This window comes from Aotus nancymaae, unplaced genomic scaffold (genome assembly GCF_030222135.1).
Source record: "Aotus nancymaae isolate 86718 unplaced genomic scaffold, 86718_ANA_hifiasm-v0.15.2.pri h1tg000016l, whole genome shotgun sequence".
NCBI classification, from domain to species: domain Eukaryota; kingdom Metazoa; phylum Chordata; class Mammalia; order Primates; family Aotidae; genus Aotus; species Aotus nancymaae.
Window position 1 is genome coordinate 50,016,179 of NW_026988428.1, and position 22,888 is coordinate 50,039,066.

Consider the following 22,888-nt stretch of genomic DNA (forward strand, 5'->3'; position numbering starts at 1 on the left):
TTATCTAATTTAAGATCTTAAGTTTGTAATTGAAATTGTTTTATCTATTCAGCTTTATCTAAGAGTGATAGAAAGCTATCACAATGGAAATACATAAATAACTTCGAAGGGAAATAAGCTACTGAGAAAATATTTTACAAAAAACAGATGCCCTTTATGGCAATGATCACACTTTATGAGCTTATTTGTTTGGTAATATTCTTATTTACTGTTTGTTCTTCTTATCCATTGGAAGCTTCATAAGGGCAGGGACCAGTCTGTTTTGTTTACCTCTTATTCTTGGTCCCTGCCATTTAGTTCAATAAATGTTTGTAGACTGAACAAATGAGTTAGATGTCAAATATCTGCTTCAATTTTTAATGTTAACAATCCACTTGTCTCATCACTTAAAATATAGCTTACTTATGTAATCTTCATTTATCTTCATAATTGCCTTTATAATAGGGATGCTAGTCCCCATTTGACAAATAAGGCACAAGGAAATCAAATCGTATGCTCCAAATTAATACCTAGAAATTAGTAGAGTTCCAAACAGAACCCAATTAATCTAATTCGACATCTAATTTAAAAACATATAACACAAAGAGAGAAGGAAAGGAGGGAAGCAAGGATGGAGAGAAGAAAGGAGAGAGGAAAAAAGGAAGGAGGAAAGTAAGGGGGGGAATATTCATTCATTAACTTTCCACATCAAGGGCATACCACATCATTTATCCTTCTAAAAACTCCTAAAGTTTCATACTTTCCCATTAGGAAACCTCATACTCTCCAGACATTTCAGGCCAGCAAACAGATTAAGAATACTCTCATACAACACTGTTATGTACGAGTCATAGAGAATGAGAAATAAAGGAGTATGCAGTTATAGAATAAGTCTCTTTTTCTCAGCTACATTTCACAAGCATAAAACTGGCTGGTAAAGCCAGGTCACCTAATTGACTCTGATACTTGTAAGGTGTAGTCACAGCATTATTTAAGCTTCAATTTCAAGTTCCAATTCATTCTCTCATAATTTTTCCGCCTTAGTCAATATTACATAAAACGTTGGCTCTCCTAACATTTAAAAGCCACATGAGAATATCTTATCAGTTTTACTGTGAGTATAGAAATAGTTTCTATTAGAATCATAATTTTAAAAAAGAAAACAGCACTCAACTTTTAATTTTTAATCAATGATGCTATATCTCCTTTATGTTCCTTATCCCTAAATATGATGATTCAATTAATGGCCATTTGTATTATTTTGATTAGCTGGCTTCATATGGTGAAGTTACAAGAAGGAAAGGAATCGCCTACTGCTGTCAGTCTCTATGTAATAAAAAAGAGTACCAATCCTTAAGTTAATAATACTATTTTTGTGATTTGGAGGGGAAAAACACTTTGCTGCCAAAGAGTAATCCACATAGAAGAGCTGATTGCTAGGTAAAACACTGATGGAACTTGTTGACATGAGAACTCTACATCACTGAAAACTATAGCCACTCACATCTTCCTGAACTCAGAGTAAAATGATATGTATTTATGAATTCTCTCTGCTCCAGGAAGGCATGACAATACATACTTAATCCAAAATGGTTTATCAGGGACAGACGGCGATGTCCTAGAGCTTAGAGATCATGCCCTCAGGACTTGAACATACCCATTACTGAGACATCATATTCTATCAGCAGTGTTGCTTCTTGTCCACATTGTTTAAGAATACTCATGGCTTCAGCATGTGTGGTTCCAAGAAGCCGAATTCCATCCACACTGAGCAACCTGTCACCAGGTTTGATCGTGCCCTCTCTGAAGGGAGAATAAAGGAACAGTCTTTATTAATTTAGCATAATGAGGCTTGGTATTAATAGGCACTTTGCCAAATTCATTTTGTCACACACGTTCTGCCCTCCAACCCATTTGCATTCATTTAAGCATCAAGTGTGACAGTAAGTGTACAAAGAGGTAACCCTGAATAGAAAATTGTTGTCATATGAAAATCAGTAATGAGAAAATAACTACACATTAGCAAAAAACCTAGCTACCCACAGGTAATTCTTGGAGTACAAAAGTAAGAAGGGCACATTTTCCCTCTTCTAGGTTTTTGTCTAAATGTCTAAAACTGATTTATTGGAGCTCAGAAAATAGTATTCACCTATTTTCCCAAAGTCAGGTAAGCAGAAAAGCCTGCTAATTTCATTCAAATTATTACCAGTAAACTCAGGCAAAATAGGAACTGCTGGTGAGAGATTTCCTTTATCTATAAATTTCCCTACTGACTTACAAGGCCATTTGGAAATCATTAAATCGATTCAATCTCACATTCCCTGGAAGAGGCAGGCAAATACTATTCTCCCTGCTGTGACCACAGACACTCAAGGCCTTAAGAGATGACTCAGGACTTCAATGACACCACAAAAGTGACACTCACAGCCAGGATGGCTCCCCAGATAACACTCCCTGCCTCAGGGAGGGGCACAAAAATGAGAAGATCAAAGGTGGGATTGTACATTTAGGATTTGGAAAGAATAATAATGACCTTTGAAATAAACATCTTTCATCTAAATCACTCTCTATGTCTTTGGGCTCCAATTTTTTTCTAAATTCTCAGATTTCCTTGAGTTTTAAATTAATTTGGTAATACGAGTACACCACTCATAAGCTTGTAGCCTATGTTTTGACATTTTTGTCAACTCCAACTCTGAATGTTAATAAGAAATGAAAACATTTTAATTTGCTTCAGGAAGAGTGATTCATTAGAGACACATGAGAAGCGAAAAGGGGAAGCTCTTGGACTTTTTGTTACCTGCCGCAAAAGCAAATATACGTCAGCACAAGTAAGAAACCAGTGTTTTCCTATTTTCTAATTTTATGTGAAATATCATCTTTCTTAAAAGTGAGCTAACCCTATGAGCTTCAAAGGAAAAGAAACCTGAATTCCTCCCCCGTTCTTTCACTTACTCACTGGCAAATCACTTAGCCATACTGGGCCGCAGTTTTGTCATCTGTAAATGTGGATACAAAGACCTAATTTAGAGGGTGATTGTAAGGGTGAAATAAGATAATGTCTGCCAAACACTCAGAACAGTTCCTCGCACATAGTAAGTGCTTAATAAATAATGGTTATCATTATTATTTCTATCTCGTAACAAAGGTTTTTAAGTTTATCCTGGTCTGAAACAGAGAGACAGGAGGAATCAGTGCATTCTCCTCCTCCCCTTCAACCATCTCTAATGGCAGCAGTTATGTTCTCCCTTCATTCTGGAATCAACTTTTGCTGTGGGAAACTAATACAGAGATGAGTATCTCCAGAGACACCTAAGCTGTGAGTTTACTTGGGGTCCTACAAGGCTCATAACGGAAAGTTGAATGCACTTGCCCTTCGCATATTCAAATTAGCAACGAAGAGAAATACAAAGAAGAGAAAACTCTAGAGACTGATGAAATGTCTTCCATTTTACTAAAAGTCACTTCCAGTCTGACCTACACAGTCCCTATCAAAAGGTAACACTAATAATGATAAGAATGTTAAGAACAGTACGAATGTCACCACCATCACCTATCTGTCCAGGCTGAGAGCTTAGCAATGGAAGAAGATGCATTTCCAGTGTTTGCCTTAAAAGAGCCAGCTGCCTTCTGTAAGTGCCTCCCCTGTGCCAGACTCCCTGCAAGGCATTATATATCTCCAATCTTTGATAACACTGAACACTCTGAAAGGTAGGTATTATTATCTACATTTCCAATGGTGGTGGAAATTGAGTTCAGTGTTAAGTCACCCGACAAAGATATAGTGTAGTAAGTATAAAATCTAGAGGCAAACCTTATTTTTTCTGATTCCATAGCTCAGACTCTTAGTTTTCACATTGTAATATGTTTGCTTAATGCCTATATTTTACTGTAAATTTTCAATTTATCAACTTCTATGGCCAAAGTCCCCAGGTTTATTTATTCTATTTTGGGTAGTGACACAGAAAGATAACGTTTACCTGTCAGCAGGCCCTCCAGGACGAACACATGTTATCACAACTGGACGAGATTTATTTCTATCATCATGTGCTCCCCCTAGCAAAGAAAAGGAATAGAGCTTAAAAATGCTTTCATTGTTGACATTTAAAAAATTCACCTACAAGATACCAGCTGAGAAATGCCCTACTTGATGTACGGAAGTAAATACGTAAAATTTTCCTTGAGGCATACAAAAGCCTTAACGGTCTTGCTCATTTTATACAGAATATATTTTTGAAGTCACCATTTTTCCACCTTTCAATAAACATATGGCTGTAACCAGGTAATATATAAAGTATTTAACAACTGGTATAGCAAGAGGTTCAATCGATTACATCAAGTACTGGCCCAATGTGAGCAGCTGTCAGTTATACAGTACAGATGTGTATATCTGGTGGCAATCAAACTGATCTAAAATACTGGTGGGTAGGTCTACAACCTGACATAAAGGAAACAAAAACCAAAGTAAAAGAAAAATCCCAGTATTAAAAAAGGAAGCAAAAGACAAAAAAATTCGTGACCAAATGGCACTCATTAAAAATGAGGTGTTCAGACAATTGAGGCAAATCTTTCAGACTGTGTCAAGCCAGCTGCAATGCTTGAATGGAGATTTTAATATTCTGTTAGAAAAATTTCTCCACAAGAATTCATAGAAACATAGATGTTTCGAGATGGAAGGTAATTTATTATAAATTCTCTTTTTAATCCAGGAGCCTTTTGTGCAATTTCCTTAATCTGTGCTCCCTCAGCCTCTGCATGAAATGCACTGGTGCTAGCCTACTTACTAGATTTGAGTCTGCTCACTCCACTTTTGGACACCAAGGAGTGTTAGAAAGTTCTTCCTAATATTTAAATGATCTCTCTCTTCCTTCAACTTTGTTCTATGATCCAGAGCAGTAATATAAAAATGTATGCTTTCTTTTATAAAAGTGTTTTTCTGAAAGTTGAAAACAGATTATATGCCTGCTAAATCTCACCTTCTTAATGTTGAACAAAGCCAGTTTCCTTACCTATTCTTCATGTGACCTGATTCCTTTGTACATTACCATCCTGACTGTCCATCTGGGAAGTCTCTAGTTTGTCAATATCTGATAACTATAAAGCTATTGTCAACTATTGCTCTCTTCATGTTTGCTTGCTAGGACAGACAGACATTTCCCAAACCTGGCACAGGCAGAAAGGTCAACTTATAGCAAACAGCCTAAGAGAAAAATGAAAAGGCATTCGCAGTTCCTGAGGAAGGCAAATGCTTCTTTTGTGCTCACTGCTATGACAAGTGATTTGTTTAGTGTGATTGATTGGTAAAAGCTCTCGTTCATGTAATCCCAGCACTTTGGGAGGGCGAGACAGGTGGATCACGAGGTCAAGAGATCGAGACCATCCTGGTCAACATGGTGAAACCCCGTCTCTACTAAAAATACAAAAAATTAGCTGGGCATGGTGGCGCGTGCCTGTAATCCCAGCTACTCAGGAGGCTGAGGCAGGAGAATTGCCTGAATCCAGGAGGCAGAGGTTGCGGTGAGCAGAGATCGCACCATTGCACTCCAGCCTGGGTAACAAGAGCGAAACTCCGTCTCAATAAAAAAATAATAAAAAAAAAAGCTCTTGTTCAATATTTTATCAGTATTTTATTCTTTCATTGTGTTTAGATTCTTTAGAAATTCCTCTTTAAAAATAGGAAATTCACCACTTTCTCAGAAAAAACTTTTAAAATGAAAATTATGACAAAGTTACCACAAATACTTACCCATATTTATATAAATACCGTTAAATGATTTCTCTTTTGCAAGGTGATCATAAAGGATAGGTTTGCTTTTCCCCAAAGGAACACTGATTGAGAAAACGATGGGGGCCAAAGATAGCAAGAAATCTTTCCATAATTTTGGTTTGTATTTACAAATTTCAATATGTAACATTGAATGCCTGTTAAAGTGTGAGACAGTTCTATATTTCTTGATATGTGGCATTTTACTGTTATTTGTAATGAATCGAATTTCCTGTGTGACTCACTTAGGCTCTAGAAGTTTCTAGCAGTAAGGCAAAACAGGAACCACTCAGAATCCTGGCTGCACATTAGTATCAATTGGGATGCTTTTTGAAAATATCAATGCCAGAGCCACAGTGTAGACCAAATCTGAATATCAAGCAGTCATTTAACATAAATGTGTTAAATGACTAGGCCTGCCTACAGTTTTACATGTGAGAATGACTAGAGAAGGTTTCCTTGTCTAAAGTGAAAAGCAACTTAGTGGCAGAGTGCCTTTCCTATCAGCCCAACTCATCTCCTCTGGCTTGCTTGCACTAACTGAATTTAACACTCCAAGGTTTAGGCCAGAACATCATTTTTATTTTATGGATGCAAGGTTCTATCGTTTAGGGAATAAAGGTTTTAGAACCTGTGACTTACAGCATTAGAAATAGAATTCCGTTCATCAGCTAACGGCTTAATGTTGCAAGTTCCATTCTAATAGGTAAAGAAGAAATTCTCCCATACTAAATAGATATGCTCCATCAGCAATATCTTTTTCCTGACTCTCCTGGTATTTTCTATTGATCTAAGTTTAGCTCAAATCCCATTTATGCCAAAATATCTTATCTGCCATGCTAATATTTACTCACAGCACTTTCTCCTTCTGGTTAACCAGTGATATTTTTTTTTTTTTTTGAGACAGAGTCTTGCTCTGTCACCAGGTGCCAGGCTGGAGTATAGTGGCACAATCTCTGCTCGCTGCAACCTCCGCCTCCCGGGTTCAAGCAATTCTCCTGCCTCAGCCTCCTGGATAGCTGGGACTACAGGCACACGCCACCATACCCAGCTAATTTTTTTTTGTATTTTTAGTAGAGATGGGGTTTCACCATGTTGGCCAGGATGGTTTTGATCTCTTGACCTCATGATCTGTCCACCTCAGCCTCCCAAAGTGCTGGGATTACAGGCTTGAGCCACCGTGCCTGGCCCAACCAGTGGTTCTTAAGTGATGGGTAGAAATCACCTTTTGAGCAGAAAAAAATCCTCCAGATGGACCTCAAACTAATCTAAAAATAGAAATCGTTTGATTCTCATTGAGAAATTATGCAAAATTTCAAAAACTTTTATGTTCAACCAACATACTAAGGGAATTATTAAGACCTATAAAAATGTGGTCATCATAAACTAATATTGGTAATTGTAACTAAGGTTTTTAAAATCAGTATAATACTATGAAGTCTAATGTCCACACACATCTAGGCAACATTCAATCATTCATTTATTAAGTGCCTCCAATATCAGGCAGTATTCTAAACTCATATTATAAAACTCCTGTGCATACACTCAGATAGTTGAAATTTCTGCAAACTGTGGGAAAGGTGTTTTACTAACATTACATCATCAGGTGTCTTGAAATGGTTGGGCATTTCAGTTCCTTCTATTCTGTTTATTTCTTGATAAATTACTCTTGATTGGGTTCTTTCATTAGTAGTTTGATTTGTTAATGACTAACCATATAGTCACTATCAATGAATATCTGCAACAACAGTATTTTTCGGTATAGTGTCTCAATAATTGGGCTTGTATACATGTGATTCAAGAACCTTCTCTTTCTTATCTGTTTTGAAAAACAGATTTGTATTTATCACCCTTCAGCCAAAAATTACTTGTACAGTGACTTTTCATTATATTCATCTAGTTATTTTAAACAGAAATGTAGGGATGGTTAGGGTAAATGATCTTGGGCTCTGTTGCTCCACCTAAAAAGAGGCCTTGGTCAAAAAAATGTAATAACTACAAGTCTAAATCTCTCATTAAGTTCCTAGTTCTCTATCCTCTCTACTACTCACTTGAGCACTCTATCAACTTATGTCTTAAATTCCCTGTAGATCGGGGTCTTGTCTTATGACTCCATACTACTTTCCTCCATGCTGACATGTTGACATGTGCTTAATAAACATTTGATTGATTGATTTGCTAAGTGACTGGCACAGAATGAAAGCTACTATTTAAAACTCTATCACTTAAGACAAATTTGTACAACTATCCACATCTCTTTCATTCTTTGATGCATGCATATTTATTAAGATGCTTAATTTTAATGTTTTAATGATTTTGATAGAATTTTTACTCTGGTGAAGTACAAAATGTTGTAGGTGAAGACAAAACAATCAAGAAATGTGAACTGTTAAAACATTCCTGAGAGTGGAAAACCAAATACTGCATGTTCTCACTTATAAGCGGAGCTAAGCATTGAGTACACATGGACACAAAGAAGGGAACAACAGACACTGGGGCCTATTTGAGGGTGGAGGGTGGGAGGAGGATGAGGATGGAAAAACTACCTATTGAGTATGATGATGATTACTTGGATGACAAAATTATTTGTACCTCAAACCCCCATCACATGCAATCCCCCCATATAACAAACCTGGACATCTACCCCTTGAACCTAAGATAAAAGTTAGAAAGAAAAAAGAAAAAAAAATCCCTGGTGTTTATATAGCTCCCTATTGAACCTCATTGTCATATTAGAGATTGAGAGTTGTTAACGTAGGCATCATTTTTAAGGAATAAAATTGCTACTAAGAAAAAATAATGAAAGATAGAATTATACTTTAGAAATAGTAGTTTTGTGACAAGTTGGAGTCACCTGAAATTGTTATTATCAATGCCATACTATAATATGATGACTTGAGTGAAGCACATAAGTACCCATAAGAGATTAGAATCTTTGATCCATTTTCAGAAAGCTACCATAAAAAAATGTGTTTCTGGAGAAATTTATTTAAATAAGGTCCCTTAATCCTAGTGTATTAAATCAAATCAAGCCATACTAATCAATATTTTTGATTCAGTGATATAGAGAAATACAAAAGGAAAGAAAAAAGACATGTTGAAAAGTATAGGATGACTGAATTGACAAGGTTATAAACAGTGGCTTCTTGCTCTGTATAATGAACCAAAAATAGAGCTACATTTGTTTTCCACTTTTATTAACATTCATTGTTGTATTTATCTAAAGAAGAGAAGATTTTTCTAACCCACAGAGTGAGAAAAAATCTTTATAATCTATATATCCAACAAAGGACTAGAATCTACAGGGAACTCAAAGAAATTAGCAAGAAAAAAACAATCCCATCAAAAAGTGGGCTATGGACATGCATAGACAATTCTCAAAGAAGATATACACATGGCCAACAAATGTATGAAACAAATGCTCAACATCACTAATGATCAGGGAAATGCAAATCAAAACCACAATGTGGTACCATCTTATTCCCACAAGAATGGCCATAATCAAAACATTAAAAAAATGATAGATGTTGACATGGATGCAGTGAAAAGGGAACACTTCTACACTGCTGGAGAGAATGTGAACTAGCACAACCACTAGGGAAAACTGTGTGGAGATTCCAAGAACAAAAAGTAGCACTACCATTTGATCCAGCAATCCCACTCCTGGGTATCTACCCAGAGGAAAATAAGTCATTATATGAAAAAGATACTTGCACATGCATATTTATAGCAGCACAATTTGCAATTGCAAAAATATGGAACCAGCCCAAATGCCCATCAATCAACTAGTGGATAACGAAACTGTAGTATACATATACAATAAAATACTACTCAGCCATAAAAAGTAATGAATTAATGGCATTTGCAGCAACCTGGAGGTATTGGAGACCATTATTTTAAGTGAAGTAACTCAGGAATGGAAAAATTAAATATCGTTATGTTCTCACTCGTAAGTAGAAGATAAGCTATGAGGATGCAAAGGCATAAGAATGATACAAGGGATTTTGGGGACTTGGGGGGAAAAGGGGGAAGGGGATGAAGAATAAAAGGTTACAAATTGGGTTCAGTGTTTACTGCTTGGGTGATGGATGCACCAAAATCACCACTAAAGAACTTATTCATATAAACAAATACCCAAATACCACCTGTTCCCCGAAAACCTATGGAAATAATTTTTTTTAATGTAGATTTTTCTAACCAACACCTACCTCGTATTACAAAACCAAAGGTATTGCCTTCTTTATGTAATGTGACCTCCACTGTTCGGAAAATAACACTTGATCCTTGCACAGCTGAATAAAGAAAAGAAAGAAGGAAATATAAGTTGTAAGTCATCATAACATTTCCAAATCATTCAATGTGGCATAAAATATTACAGATCCCTCTTGAAAATAAGTTCTGTTTTTAGTAATAAGCAACCATTTCTTTTCAAAGAAAATGTTTAAAAAACTAATGACATAAAAATACCATAAAACAGTCATCTGCATAAGTGACTAACATAGATACAAGTGGAACCAAAATCATAGCTAGTTCTTTTCTTTCCACGTAGTTATTTTCCAAATAAGAGTGTGATATTTACATTATTTAAACTCTATATAATGAGAGACAATATTTATATATAAGTAGAATTGTTTTCTTTTTGTAAAATGCAAAAACAATATTTCTGTAACACTTATAAAATATCTTCTGTATTTATTTTTATTTTGCAGCTGGCACAGGAAGAAAAATTACCATTCTCAGATCCCTATCAACAATTAGGCTGATGCTAATAGACGTTCTGACATATAAATAGCTATTAAACTAAGACAGCAACCCAGATGAAACTTGGAGGGCAAAAGAAATTCTAAGTACATACAAAATGTTACTATGAACTAAGAAACTAAAGATTGACTTAATTTTACTTGATACATTATGCTTATGTTATGTCTGCCTGATTATTGCTTTCATTTAACAAAATGGAACTGCATTGCCAAGTTGCAATCTCTAGTTATATTACATACATGTATGAGGGTATAAGGCAGATGAAGGTATAGTCACTAAAATATTCTGTAAGATTGCTTTCAAGAACCTGTTGAATCATTCTGGTTGTACTGTATACTATTTCTGCATGAAAAAAAAACATAAAACTTCCACAAATTGGTATTTTATCATTATGCATAGAGGGATGTTTCTATTCATGGAGACAGAAAAACTTGTAATGTGTAGAAGAAGAGAGTTTTAGATCTTTATTTTGAATTTGTACCTAGTTAATGCCATGTACATTATCAATTTACACATTTTTTACATTGCTACTAGATCCAGAAGGGTTTATTACATAAAACTATCAGCAAGAAACATACAGGAAGAAGGTATCATTTAAAAAAAACTTTTCTTGTCATTTACAGAAATAGCAAGTAGTGTTAGGCATTAATTAACAATTTTTTTTTAATGATCAGAAATTCTGAACCCTCAAGGGAATAGACATGATTAAGAAAAGTACCCATTTAAATTCATAAAACTGTCCACTATCTGGCTGGGACATAAAGTACAATAAAAATTTGGATCTGCTGAAAAACAACATAAACCTACAGCTGAAAAATATTTTGGTATACTGCTGATTTAATTAAATGTCATATTCTTGCTATCAGGGGAATTTCAGCTTAGACTAATCAACTAGGAACAGTACATACAAACAGATGAAAGTGTTGAGGTACAGTTTTAATTAAACAAAAAAATTGGGTTCATTCCAAATGTTTGCTTATTTCCGTGGCCCAACAATCCACTTGAAGAAATTGGTTAAGAACATGATCTTTTTGTTCTCTCAGTAAGCGAGGAAAGGAAAGGATATGGAGAGAAATAATTAATAAGAATTTAGTGTGTGCTCAGAACTCTGCAAAATGGTTTCTACATGTTATTTCATTTACTCAGTAAATCAACTTTCAATGTTACATAACTGAATTCTAGTTCTGGGCCACCTGTCCTTGCTGGCTTGGTATCTGTTACGGGAATGCAAAGTACTGTAATTTTGCTTTTGCTTTAGCTAAATCTTGCTGACTACAAAATCTTACAATCAAATTTAAATTCAATATAAAGGCTTTGTATTTTCTACGGCTTTAGATTATCCACACTACTGCTCTCCATCATTTACAAAGATAAATTTGAATACGGACTGCATTTTAATACAATTAATGAAATAGATTTGGTCTTTATAGTTTCTATTTGCATGACTTGCTCTTCGTGACTGGGTTTTCACGTGCAGTAGTAGACATCCTACATTGCCATGTAGATTTTACTAATGACTCAGACATATATATGTGTACACAACGCTCCAATTAAAGAGCTTACCCAAAGAATCAAAGGGTAGGTAGAAACCAAGTTCACAACGCAGAAGTTTTCCTCGGTCTTTCAGTTGCACTACTGTCCCTTCTTACTATATGTGGATCTGCATGTACTTCTGTACAGTTATTTTTCTATGGTAGATGAGGTTTTTGAAACTGCAAACTCCTTCCTTGCCTCCCTATTCCTTGCCTCAGTGGGAGAATAGGAGTTGTGAACTTTCCTACCTCATTATGCTGCACTTGCCCATGTGACTTACTTTTGCCACTAGGATGTTAAGAGACACAAGCAGAGGCTGGAATTGCACTTACAAGGCTGCGCTTGCCCTGCTTTCCCTCTGCCATTGCCACAGGAAGAGCTTCCTCCTGGTAGCTGCTGTTCCCTCAGACTGAATCCCAGAGTAAATCACATGGAGGAGACCTGAGACTATCTTTCTCCCTCTCTCCTCCATCCTCTTCCTCCTCCTCCTCACCACCATCACCACCACCACCATCTATCATCTATCTACTTTAGAACTGAGAAGTTAGAAGACTGTCACAAGGACATACTTTAGCACATTTATTTGACTTAAAAATGACTCCTTATGATAGGAAGTTCATCTGAGTTAGCTAATGGATTAACAGTGAAGATTGTCTTTGCCAATCAGATTATAAGGCAGACTGCTTTTCATTAAATGAGATGGTTCTGTAGCTCCAAGGTTTGCATGAAAACAGAATTTAAGGACATATAAAACAAATACTGTGCTAGGAATTGCATCCTTTCTAACTATTTATGCTTAAGATAATTTTAGGTGTTAAGTAAAAATGGATGAGAATTATCTAACATTTCAAAATTCTTTAAGAGTTAAGTGACCAAAAAATTTGAAGGCACTGCTCTAAAACAACTTTTTATTCTCTTTATTTTTAATTGAGATAGGGGTTTTCTATGTTGCCAAGGATGGTCTTGAACTCCTGGGCTGAAGGGATCCTCCTGCCTCAGCCTCCCAAAGTGCTAGGATCACAAGTGTAAGGCACCACACTCAGCCTAGACTAACTTTTAATACATAAATATCTAAGATACAGGTTGGTAATATTCTCTCTAAATACAGCCTTAAAGCATCACATAACTTTAAAGTCACAAAGAGCTTTAGAGCTTATGTGGACCAATCATTTTATTTTCATAAAGAAGCTGAATCTCAGAAAGGGCCAAGGTCAAACCAGTTTTCTTCTATCAGATTACACACACACACACACACACACACACACACTCTCTCTCTCTCTCTCTTTCTCTCTCTCTCTTTCTCTCTCTCTCTTTCTCTCACTCACTCTCTTTCTCCTGGTTCTTTCTGAACTCTGTGGTCAGGTGAGCCTCAAACTGCCGTGATCCTGAGAGAGCCACCAGTCCTGGCCTTGGGTGGCTTGTCTTTTAGCAGTCAGTTCTCCCCATGGACCTTCAGCTGTGGATGGCTTCTTTCTGCTCTAGCTGTCCAAGCTAAGTGAAAGGCAAACTTATTAATCCCTTCAACCACTCTGAACTCAATTATCTTACTACTTTCTTCAAACATAATAGAGACAAAGATTATTTTTGGAAAACAGACCCCTTTTGATTTCCATCATAACAATTCACACTTTTGTGTTTAAAAATATTTCCCCCTTTTCCATCAGCTTTATTGTATGAGTGAGAAAAAGATGATACTGTGTAATCACCAAGTCATGATAGGTTTTAACTCCTAAACATTTCTGATACACGTCTTCTCTTCTAACTCTGCCAATGCTGTTTTAATTTAGGATATCATTTCTCTTTTGAAAAATCCTAATAGCCTTTGGGCTTGTAGCCTGTAGTTTTCTCTCTATATGGCCTCCAACAATGATAAATCTAAAAACTCAGATCTTGTGATACTGTTCCCCTTTAAGGGCTCCTCATGGACCACTGGATACTGAGCTCCATCAATATGGCTTATAAAGCCTTCGTTTGGTCCTCATGTGCCTCATTGGCCTCATCTTTCTCCAAGCCCTTTCTTTTTCTTTTGCCCTGTTGCCCAGGCTGGAGTGCTGTGGCATCATCTTGGCTCACTGCGACCTCTGCCTCCCTGATTCAAGTGATTCTCCTGCCTCAGCCTCCCAAATACTGGCACCCACCACCATGCCTCGGTAATTTTTGTATTTTGTATTTTTAGTAGAGATGGGGTTTCGCCATGTTGGCCAGGCTGGTCTTGAACTCCTGATCTCGGGTGATCCACCCACCTCAGCCTCCCAAAATGCTTGGATTACAGGCATGAGCCCCTGCATCTGGCCCCTACTCTGTCTTCCCCTATCTGTTTGTAGTTTAACCTGTGCACTGGGCTGCAGCCTTTGTCTGAGTATTTCTCTTCCCATCTGGCTGGCAAGACCTCCTTTAAGTCTTCCTAGAAACCCCCAGCTCCGAATCACCCATGACACTGGGCAAATCTTCACTATTGGCCTTTGTCTGAAAGCTATACTTAGAGTTTCTTTTAGGAAGGGATTGCATTTTACTGATATTCATATCCCCAGAGGAATACAAATGTATAATCAAAGAGCATTAGCTCTAGATATCTGGTTTCTCTTATGTCTCTGGCAATGGTATGAGAGAGTGATTTCAAAGCAAACTGACTCATTTAAAGTTCAAGAAAACACAGTATTTTTCAGTATAATAATGTAATAATGGCTAATATTATTAGTTACTTACCAAGTATTTGATAACGGTCTCAATAGTGATTATGTGATTATAACACTGAATCATTACAAAAATTCTGCAACTACTATAGATACTTTACAGATTAGAAACTGAAGGCTCAGAGAATTTAAACATGCCCAAGGTCACAAAGACAAAAATGAGCAAAGCTGCCATTTAACTACTGACACAGTCCAAGTCTTTACACTCTATTTTATTGGCTAGTCTTGCTGAAAATGAAAAAAAGTTGTAGCAAGGTTTGTGAACACAGTCTCAAATTGATTTTGTTACAAAATGACTACTAAATCCTCTGTGTTAGAGTGTATGTGAAGACAAGAACTTGTGACTGGTTATGCACATGCTTCCCGAGTACTCTCATCTGGTCCCCAAGCCTCAAACACCATTGATATTCCCATTACTCTCAAATGTATATTTACAGTCCAGATCTTTCTCTCAAACTCCAAATCATATCTTCATGCCTTGACATTTCCTCTTGCACGTCAAATAGGCACCTCAAATGTAGTATTTCAACAATGAACTGCTGATCTTTCTCTCACAAATCAGCACAACTCACATTCTTACCCACCCCTGTTAATGGATACTCTGTCCTTCCAGCTGCTCATACTCAGGACCTTGGGGTTAACTTTGACTCCTCTATTTCTGCACAACCCACATCAAATCCATTAGGCAATCCTGTAGGCTCTCCCTTCAAAATATATCAGGAATCTGACTGCTTTTCACTGTCTCTACCGCCATCTCTCACATGGATCATTGTAACTGCCCTCCAGCTCATCAAGGACCAGCTTCCACCCTGGTCTCTTACAGTCTATTCTCAATGCAGCAGCCAGAGAGAGTCTCAGAAAACATAAATCACATCGTGTCACTCCTCTGCCCCAAACCATACAGTGACTTCCTGTATCATTCAGAGAAAAACAAGTTCCTCCCAATGGCCTACAAGGACACCCCACCCCCTTACATTTCTGACTTCATTTCCTAATTCTCTTACTGCTCATTCTGCTATAGACACACTGTCCTCCTTAATGTTTCTAGAACAACCCTAAGTATATTCCCGCCTTTTGGTCTCAGCACTGACTATTCATTCTTCCTTGAACTCTTCCCCCAGAAATTCACACAGCCAACTCCTTCACCTCCTTCAGAAGTCATTGACTAATCTCACATTCTCAATGATGCTGTCGTAACACCCTATTTGCAATTGCATTCCTGCCCTGATCCCAGTGCTCCCAATCCCTTTCCTTGCACTGCTTTTCCCTATAGAATTCATATTATTCACACTATATAATTTACTTATTTATTATGGCTCTATTTTATTATCTGTCTTCTGCTAGAATATAAACTCTACTCACATTCCCCAACCTCCTAGTACATAGTGGTGGCCTCCTAGTTCCAGTGGTGGCTGGAACATAGTAAATGCTCAATAAGTCACTGCTGAACAAATGAATTCTACCAACTCTTCATAATCAACCTGAGTTCCCACTAGAATGGAAAAGCAAAGAGCTATATCAGGGTAGCATCCATGTTCATAGCTAAGAATAGGAGAGGTGGTGCTAGAACAGCATAGCTTAAATGCAGGGCAGCAGTCATATATCAGTCTACTTCACAATGAATATGTATATGGACTTTGGAGTCAGGCAGCCTGGATTCAGATATTGACTTTGCAGCTTATTAATTTGGGAAAATACTTAAGCCTTTGTAAAATGAAAAAAATAATGCCTATCTTGTAGTGTTGATTGCCTTATTATTTATTGAGAACTTTGACAGTGCCAGGCACTATTCTAAGTATTTTCCAAATACTAACTCGGTTAATCCTCATAACAAATCTATATATAGGAACTATAATATTCCCATTTTACAGACGTGGAAACTAAGATATAGAAAGCTTAAGTAACTTTCTCAAAGGCATGTAGCTAGTAAAATGTGGAGCTGGGATTTGAACCCGGCTATTGGATATAAAGTTAATCTCTGCTATGCTGACACCCCTTGTGGAAAGGATTAAATAATTCAATGGAAGTCAAGTTCTTTATAATGCTGGACAATTGGTACAATCAAAATCTGTGAGGTTGGGCGTGGTGGCTCACACCTGTAATTCCAGCACTTTGGGAGGCCAAGGCGGGTGGATCACCTAAGGTCGGGAGTTCGTGACCAGCCTGGCCAACATGGCGAAATCCCGTCTCTGCTAAAAATGCAAAAATTAGCCAGGTGTGTTGGCAGGTGCCTGTAATCTCAGCTACTCAGGAGGCTGAGGCAGGAGAATCGCTTGAACCTGGAAGGTGGAGGTTGCAGTGAGCTGAGATCGCGCCACTGCACTTTAGCCTGGGCAACAGAGTGAGACTCTGTCTCAAAAAACAAAAAACAAAAAACAAAATCTGTTGGCTAATACTGTTATTATTACTACTTGACAATATGCGTTCTGAAGCTATTTTCATACATATATGATATATCCATATATATATACACCTATGTGCCCACAGAAATTAAAAATTAAAAAAGAAATGAATATATCCATTTAAGAATCAATGTAAAACACACTAAATAGGCTTTTTTTTTTAAACCTAGTCACTAAATACAAAGCCTAGATGGTACTTATTGCACAGAACTTACAAGTATGTTGAATTAAAATGGCTTAAGTGGCAAATATGATTTTCACAGATCACCTTAACGGAACACAGGCCCTTCATAATGTCATTGTTAGCTATGCCCTTTTTAATTCTTCCAGAGTAGGTAGTAAGTTTTTCAATTCAAATAATTTTTAAATATCAAGAAAGTTGGCTTTGCCATTCCTGTAATGAGATATTGATGGCAAAGGGAAAAAATTAAGAAGCTGGTTTTTCTTTAGAAGTACTGTGGTGCAGCTGATCTTCCTGTGGGTTATGACTATAGCAATTCCTCCTTATCTGCAGCTTTATTTTCTGTGGTTTCAGTTACTCCCAATTAACTGCAGTCTGAAAATATTAAGTAGACAATTCCAGAAACAAACCATTCCTAAGTTTTAAATTGTGTGCTATTATGAGGAGTGTGATGATAATCTCACACTGTCTGCTTTATCCATCTGGATGTCCAGCACATTCACGCTGTTTACACTACCTGCCTTAGTCACTGTGCAGCCATCTTGGTTATCAGATTGGCTGTTATGTTCTTGCTGTACTTTTTTTCTTTTTTTATTGAGACAGGATTTTGTTCTGTCACCTAGGCTGGAGTGCAATAGCACCATCATAGCTTACTGCAGCTTTGACTTTCTGGGCTCAAGGGATCCTTTTGCCTCAGCCTCCCAAGTAGCTGGGACTACAGGTGTATGCCACCATGCCCGAGTAATTTTTTTTTTCTTTTGGTAGAAACAAGGTCTCCTTTTGTTGCCCAGGCTGGTCTTGAACTCCTGGCCTCAAGTGATCCTCCTGTCGGCCTTCCAAAGTGCTGGGATTATAGGCATACACGGCCGCGCCCAGCCCTTACAGTACTTATGTTTAAGGAACCCTTATTTTACTTGATAATGGCTCAAAGCACAAGAGTAATGAGATTGGCATATTGATATAATTGTTCAATTTTATTATTGTTGTATTTGTTTGTTTTTTGAGACAAGACCTTGTTATGTTCCCCAGATTGGATGGCAGTGGTGCGATCATGGCTCACTGCAGCCTCAACATCCTGGGCTAAAGTGATCTTCCCACCTTGGCCTCCCGAGTAGCTGAGAGTGCACCACCATGCCCAGATAATTTTTCTAATTTTTGTAGAGGTGGGGTTTTGCCATGCTACCTAGGCTGGTCTCGAACACCTGGGTTCAAGTAAGCCTCCTGCCTCAGTCTCCCAAAGTGCTAGGATTACAGAACTGAGCCACTGTACCTAGCCACTTATTGTTGTTAATGTCTCACTGTACCTAATTTATCAATTAAACTTTATCATTAAGTATGTATGTATAGAAAAATATATATATATATAGGGTTTGGTATTATGAGCAGTTTTAGGCATCCACTGGGGGGTCTTGGAATGTATCCCCTGTGGATAAGCGGGGGCTCCTGCACTTACAGACCGGCGGAAGCTCATATTCTACTTCAAGAACCACTCTTTCTCCCACATTCTTCAGCAAGCTGATGATCTCATCATGGCGGAATTTGGCGAGGTTGATTCCATTCACCGCTTTGATGTAGTCACCCACATCCAGCTGGTCACTTCTGCAAAATAGACAATGTTGTTTCAGCAGACCCACCCTCTCCATAGGCCAGTCTGATTATATTTCCACCTTCTCTTTTTGCGTAGGTATGCAAGTGTAGAAGCAAGCCTAGAGGACGGACAGCAGAAGTCCCTGCCTCCTAGGAGATGGCAGGCCCTTAAAGGTAGGAATACAGCTGAAGTCGGATGAGAGCCAGGGATCACTTTTACTCATGCTGCCTGTGATACCTTGGAAGTCCTGCTCTAAGTCTGCCACTATCTCTTACTTTTTCCTTTTTGCCTGTTTTATTTTTAAAAGCACCATAAACAAAATCAAGAGAAGAATTTTTTTTTATTTATTTATTTTTCAGTTGCTCTGCCCTAAACCAGTTGGTTCTCTGGGATGGAATCTAGATCCTAGATATAGCACGTCTTTTTTTTTTTTTTTTAATTGCATTTTAGGTTTTGGGGTACATGTGAAGAACATGCAAGATTGTTGCATAGGTACACATGGCAGCGTGATGCATAGCACGTCTTTTTATTCTCAGTCTTTCTCATTTTTGCTACCTGCTTTTTGTAAATTTACAGCTTTCAATAACTTCACTGGGAGTTTGTCCAGGACTAAGGAAAGGGTCAGCTTATTTTGCTATTTATTGTTTACAGCGGGATTGATAAGAAGAGTACTGGTGTAGGAGAAACCATGATGCAAATATTGGGTTTCAGTACCATTCCTGTCTCTCTATACTACCATGATAGAATATTGGCTGCACTTGGACTTTAGTCAAACTCCGTTTCTAAACCAAAAGCAGGTAGCAAGACCAATAATAGGCATTAAAATTCATGTCATTGATAAGGACCTTCAATAACATTTTCTCCCAGAATAGAAATAGCTAATGCATTTATTTTATATATAAATCTAGTTCCAATCATTCCTCCTTCAAAGAGCCTCCTGATCTGCCCCAGTCTGCAGTACGTGCATGGCCCTTACCTCATTTCCTGACTTACGTCTGTAATAACATCAGTAATAACATGCTGTTGCCTTTTGCCATCATGCAATGCCATTGTTGCTCCCAAATGTTTCATGTTTTTTATGCCTTATCTCCACTAATAGATTATGAGCCCCTTTAGGGCAGGGATCTCACCTTTAGTTATTTTGATTTACTACCTGCAAAACGGTAGTGACTTAAACAGTGACTATTTGGTGATTTTTACTACTCAATATAACTGGCACAGTAATACTTTTAATTACAGCATTAATACAACTGAAAATGCTATCCCTCTCCCCCTTCACATTTGCTTTGAGGGATAGAAATAAAGAAGCTCTGGAGACTTATGAACCCCTAGCATCATGAACTGGTCATGATTGTTATAAAATAAAGGAGTCTGTGGGTGTGGAAAGATGCCTCTTAAAAGCCTAAGGAAAGTAGATTGAGGTGCTTGTGTCCACACCAGCCTCCCTTACAAACAATACCTTCTGATCATGGAGCAATCCACTGGATTAAGTTTATAAATTGTACAAACAGGTTGATCACTAAAAGTAATCACAGAAATCACCACTTCAGATGACATTTTATGAAGCAAGAACTCTAAGATTTAACCTCGAATTATGTAGATATAAATACTGGTGGCCAGAATTTAAGGTGCTTTAGCCTCATGTTTATTTTCTATTTTATTTTTTTGAGACAAAATTTTGCTCTTGTTGCCCAGTCTTGGCTCACTGCAACCTTCACTTCCTGTGTTCAAGTGATTCTCCTGTCTCAGCCTCGCAAGTAGTTGGGATTACAGGCGTGTGCCACTATGCCTGGCTATTCTTTTCTTTTTTCAGTAGACATGGAGTTTCCCCATGTTTGTCAAGCTGGTCTTGAACTCCTGACCTTAGGTGATCCACGTGCCTTGGCCTCCCAAAGTGCTGGGATTACAGGCATGAGACACTGCCCAGCCTGGCCTCACTTTTAATGAAACCTGATTTTCCATCCCCATTTTCTCAGGCAGATTTAGAATGTGTCTCAAGGAAGCCCATCCCAGCACATTCTGCCTTTGGCAATAACGAGTGAAATCTGCAGTTCATGGAAAGAAGGACAGGTGAGACCTCCTCCTCCAACCCTTCTGTCCTTTCAGAAACCAACTCTTGAAAATCTCACAAGTAGAAAAGAAGAGAGGATGTGAGACAAACAAAATTTTCACTTAAAACTCAGAGTTTAGTCTCCCACCCTTCGTAGGTTAGCCATGTCCGTCTCTGGCAGTTTCACCCATACACATCATATGGGTCATCTGTTTCACATTTAGATGACTGGAGCATCTCCTTCCCACTGCAGCTTGTCTGCTGTTCAGTGGCACATTTGCAGACTAGATCCACATAGGCTTTTTAAAATTAAAATCTTATGAGGGCCTGGCAGCTCCTGAGATGACACAAGAATCTCCCTGGTGACTGCAGCCTAGGCCAGAACAGCCACACGGGCAGACCTGGGAGCAGCTTCTGAAACGTGCCCCGCTGTGCTTCTGCTGGCCTGTGCTGCCCGGCAGATGCCAGCTGTCATTTATTTATTAGTGGCCACTTTTGATGGAGCTTTAATTTTTGAATTAATTACACCCTGTATTCCTTTCAGTAGATTTCCCCAAGAGGCAGTTACCTGGCAGCAATTCCTCCTTGCCGCAGATTAGACACTCTCGGCTTGCCGTCCTTATCAATTCCTCCTGACACTGTCAGACCCAGGGTAGTGCCTTCCTTCTTCATCAGCTCGACAACTGTGGAGCCCTTGAATTCCTCTGTTAAAAGAAAAGCATTTGCCTTATTAAAATGGGCGTAGAATCACCAATGTCGTTTTGTGTATGGTTAAGTGACTCCTCCCCAGAAGCTCTTTCCATTTTTTCTTTTATGAGAAAAGATTATCTATGGCCTCCTTCCATTATACTTTACAGAATATCTCATAAAGATGTTCATGCAGACAATGCTGAGGTAGATATTCTATTAGAGGTTATGAAAGTGGGCACCGTTTTTTTTTTTCTGTATTCACTCCATGTTGACAATAAATAGTCCAAATTGTCTTATGTACAAATAATATTCGCCCTTTGTTTTCTGCCATTCTCAGGTGACTTTCTCTGGTTTCTCTCTTTGTAACTCCAATGGGAACAATTAAAAGTTGTAAAGTAGGGAATTAGAACAGAATTTTAGATAATAATATGAATGTATATAGCGCAGTGGCAGACTCCAAGTTCATGGTTTGTTTCAGGTTAGGAAGCCACATGAAAGGAGAAGAGAGCTTTCTACAGGTTCTAGAAAAATATTATTGACTTTACTTTCTTTGTCTTTCAAAAACAAAGTATGACAGCATATGTAACAACTCATATTATTCTTGCAGAATATGTCATGGTATGGCAAGGCAGGGTTTATCCTCAGAATTTCCAGGTAACTGCCATAAATCTTTCATTTTCTACTTACAAAATTTTAAAACTTCACAGATCTTATGAGGATAATGTCTATACAGCAAGACAAAACTCAAATCTTTTGATTTTAGTCAGAGCAGAAGGTAAGAAAACCGTAAGAATTCCTTCTCTTCAGAAATAAAAATGAGTCAATATTTACCTTCTAGAGGCTAATTAGAATAAATGCTGTTTTAAAATTCTCTCTGATGTTATTCCCCAATCTGCAAATATATTTTCTCAGTAGGGATGGGGAAATTGTCCAATTTTCCAACTTCTCCTAAATTAAGTTACACATTTCAGGGGTAATGAACTTCTAGAACATCAAAGGAACATATTAAAATGCAAAAACAAACTTGCTTTTTCAAAGTGAAATTAAAAAAAAAAGATTATTTGCACACCTTAACCCTTTTCCCAATTACATACAGTTAATTATAATGTTGAAAATATCTATAAATGCATATCATAAAAGTTTTAAAATTGCTGCTCCTAGTATATTATCCCACTAGCCAATGAAAAAATGAAATTACATTAGATAAGGAAACAGTATCTCATCTGATCTAGTGAGGAGAACAGAGT

General features: G+C 37.6%; 1 protein-coding gene across 12 annotated transcripts in view; it reads right to left on the reverse strand.

Moving 5' to 3' along the window:
- GRIP1 (glutamate receptor interacting protein 1) overlaps positions 1-22,888 on the reverse strand; it is a 710,594-nt gene that overhangs the window by 163,287 nt on the left and 524,419 nt on the right. For all 12 annotated transcript variants that reach the window (XM_064377313.1, XM_064377312.1, XM_064377311.1 and 9 more), the window contains exons 3-7: positions 21,520-21,655; positions 18,767-18,912; positions 9,952-10,035; positions 3,960-4,035; positions 1,637-1,782 (exon numbers count right to left, since the gene is read on the reverse strand). In XM_064377313.1, coding sequence (XP_064233383.1) covers positions 1,637-1,782; positions 3,960-4,035; positions 9,952-10,035; positions 18,767-18,912; positions 21,520-21,655 — 588 coding nt within the window. The remainder of the gene's footprint in view (positions 1-1,636; positions 1,783-3,959; positions 4,036-9,951; positions 10,036-18,766; positions 18,913-21,519; positions 21,656-22,888) is intronic.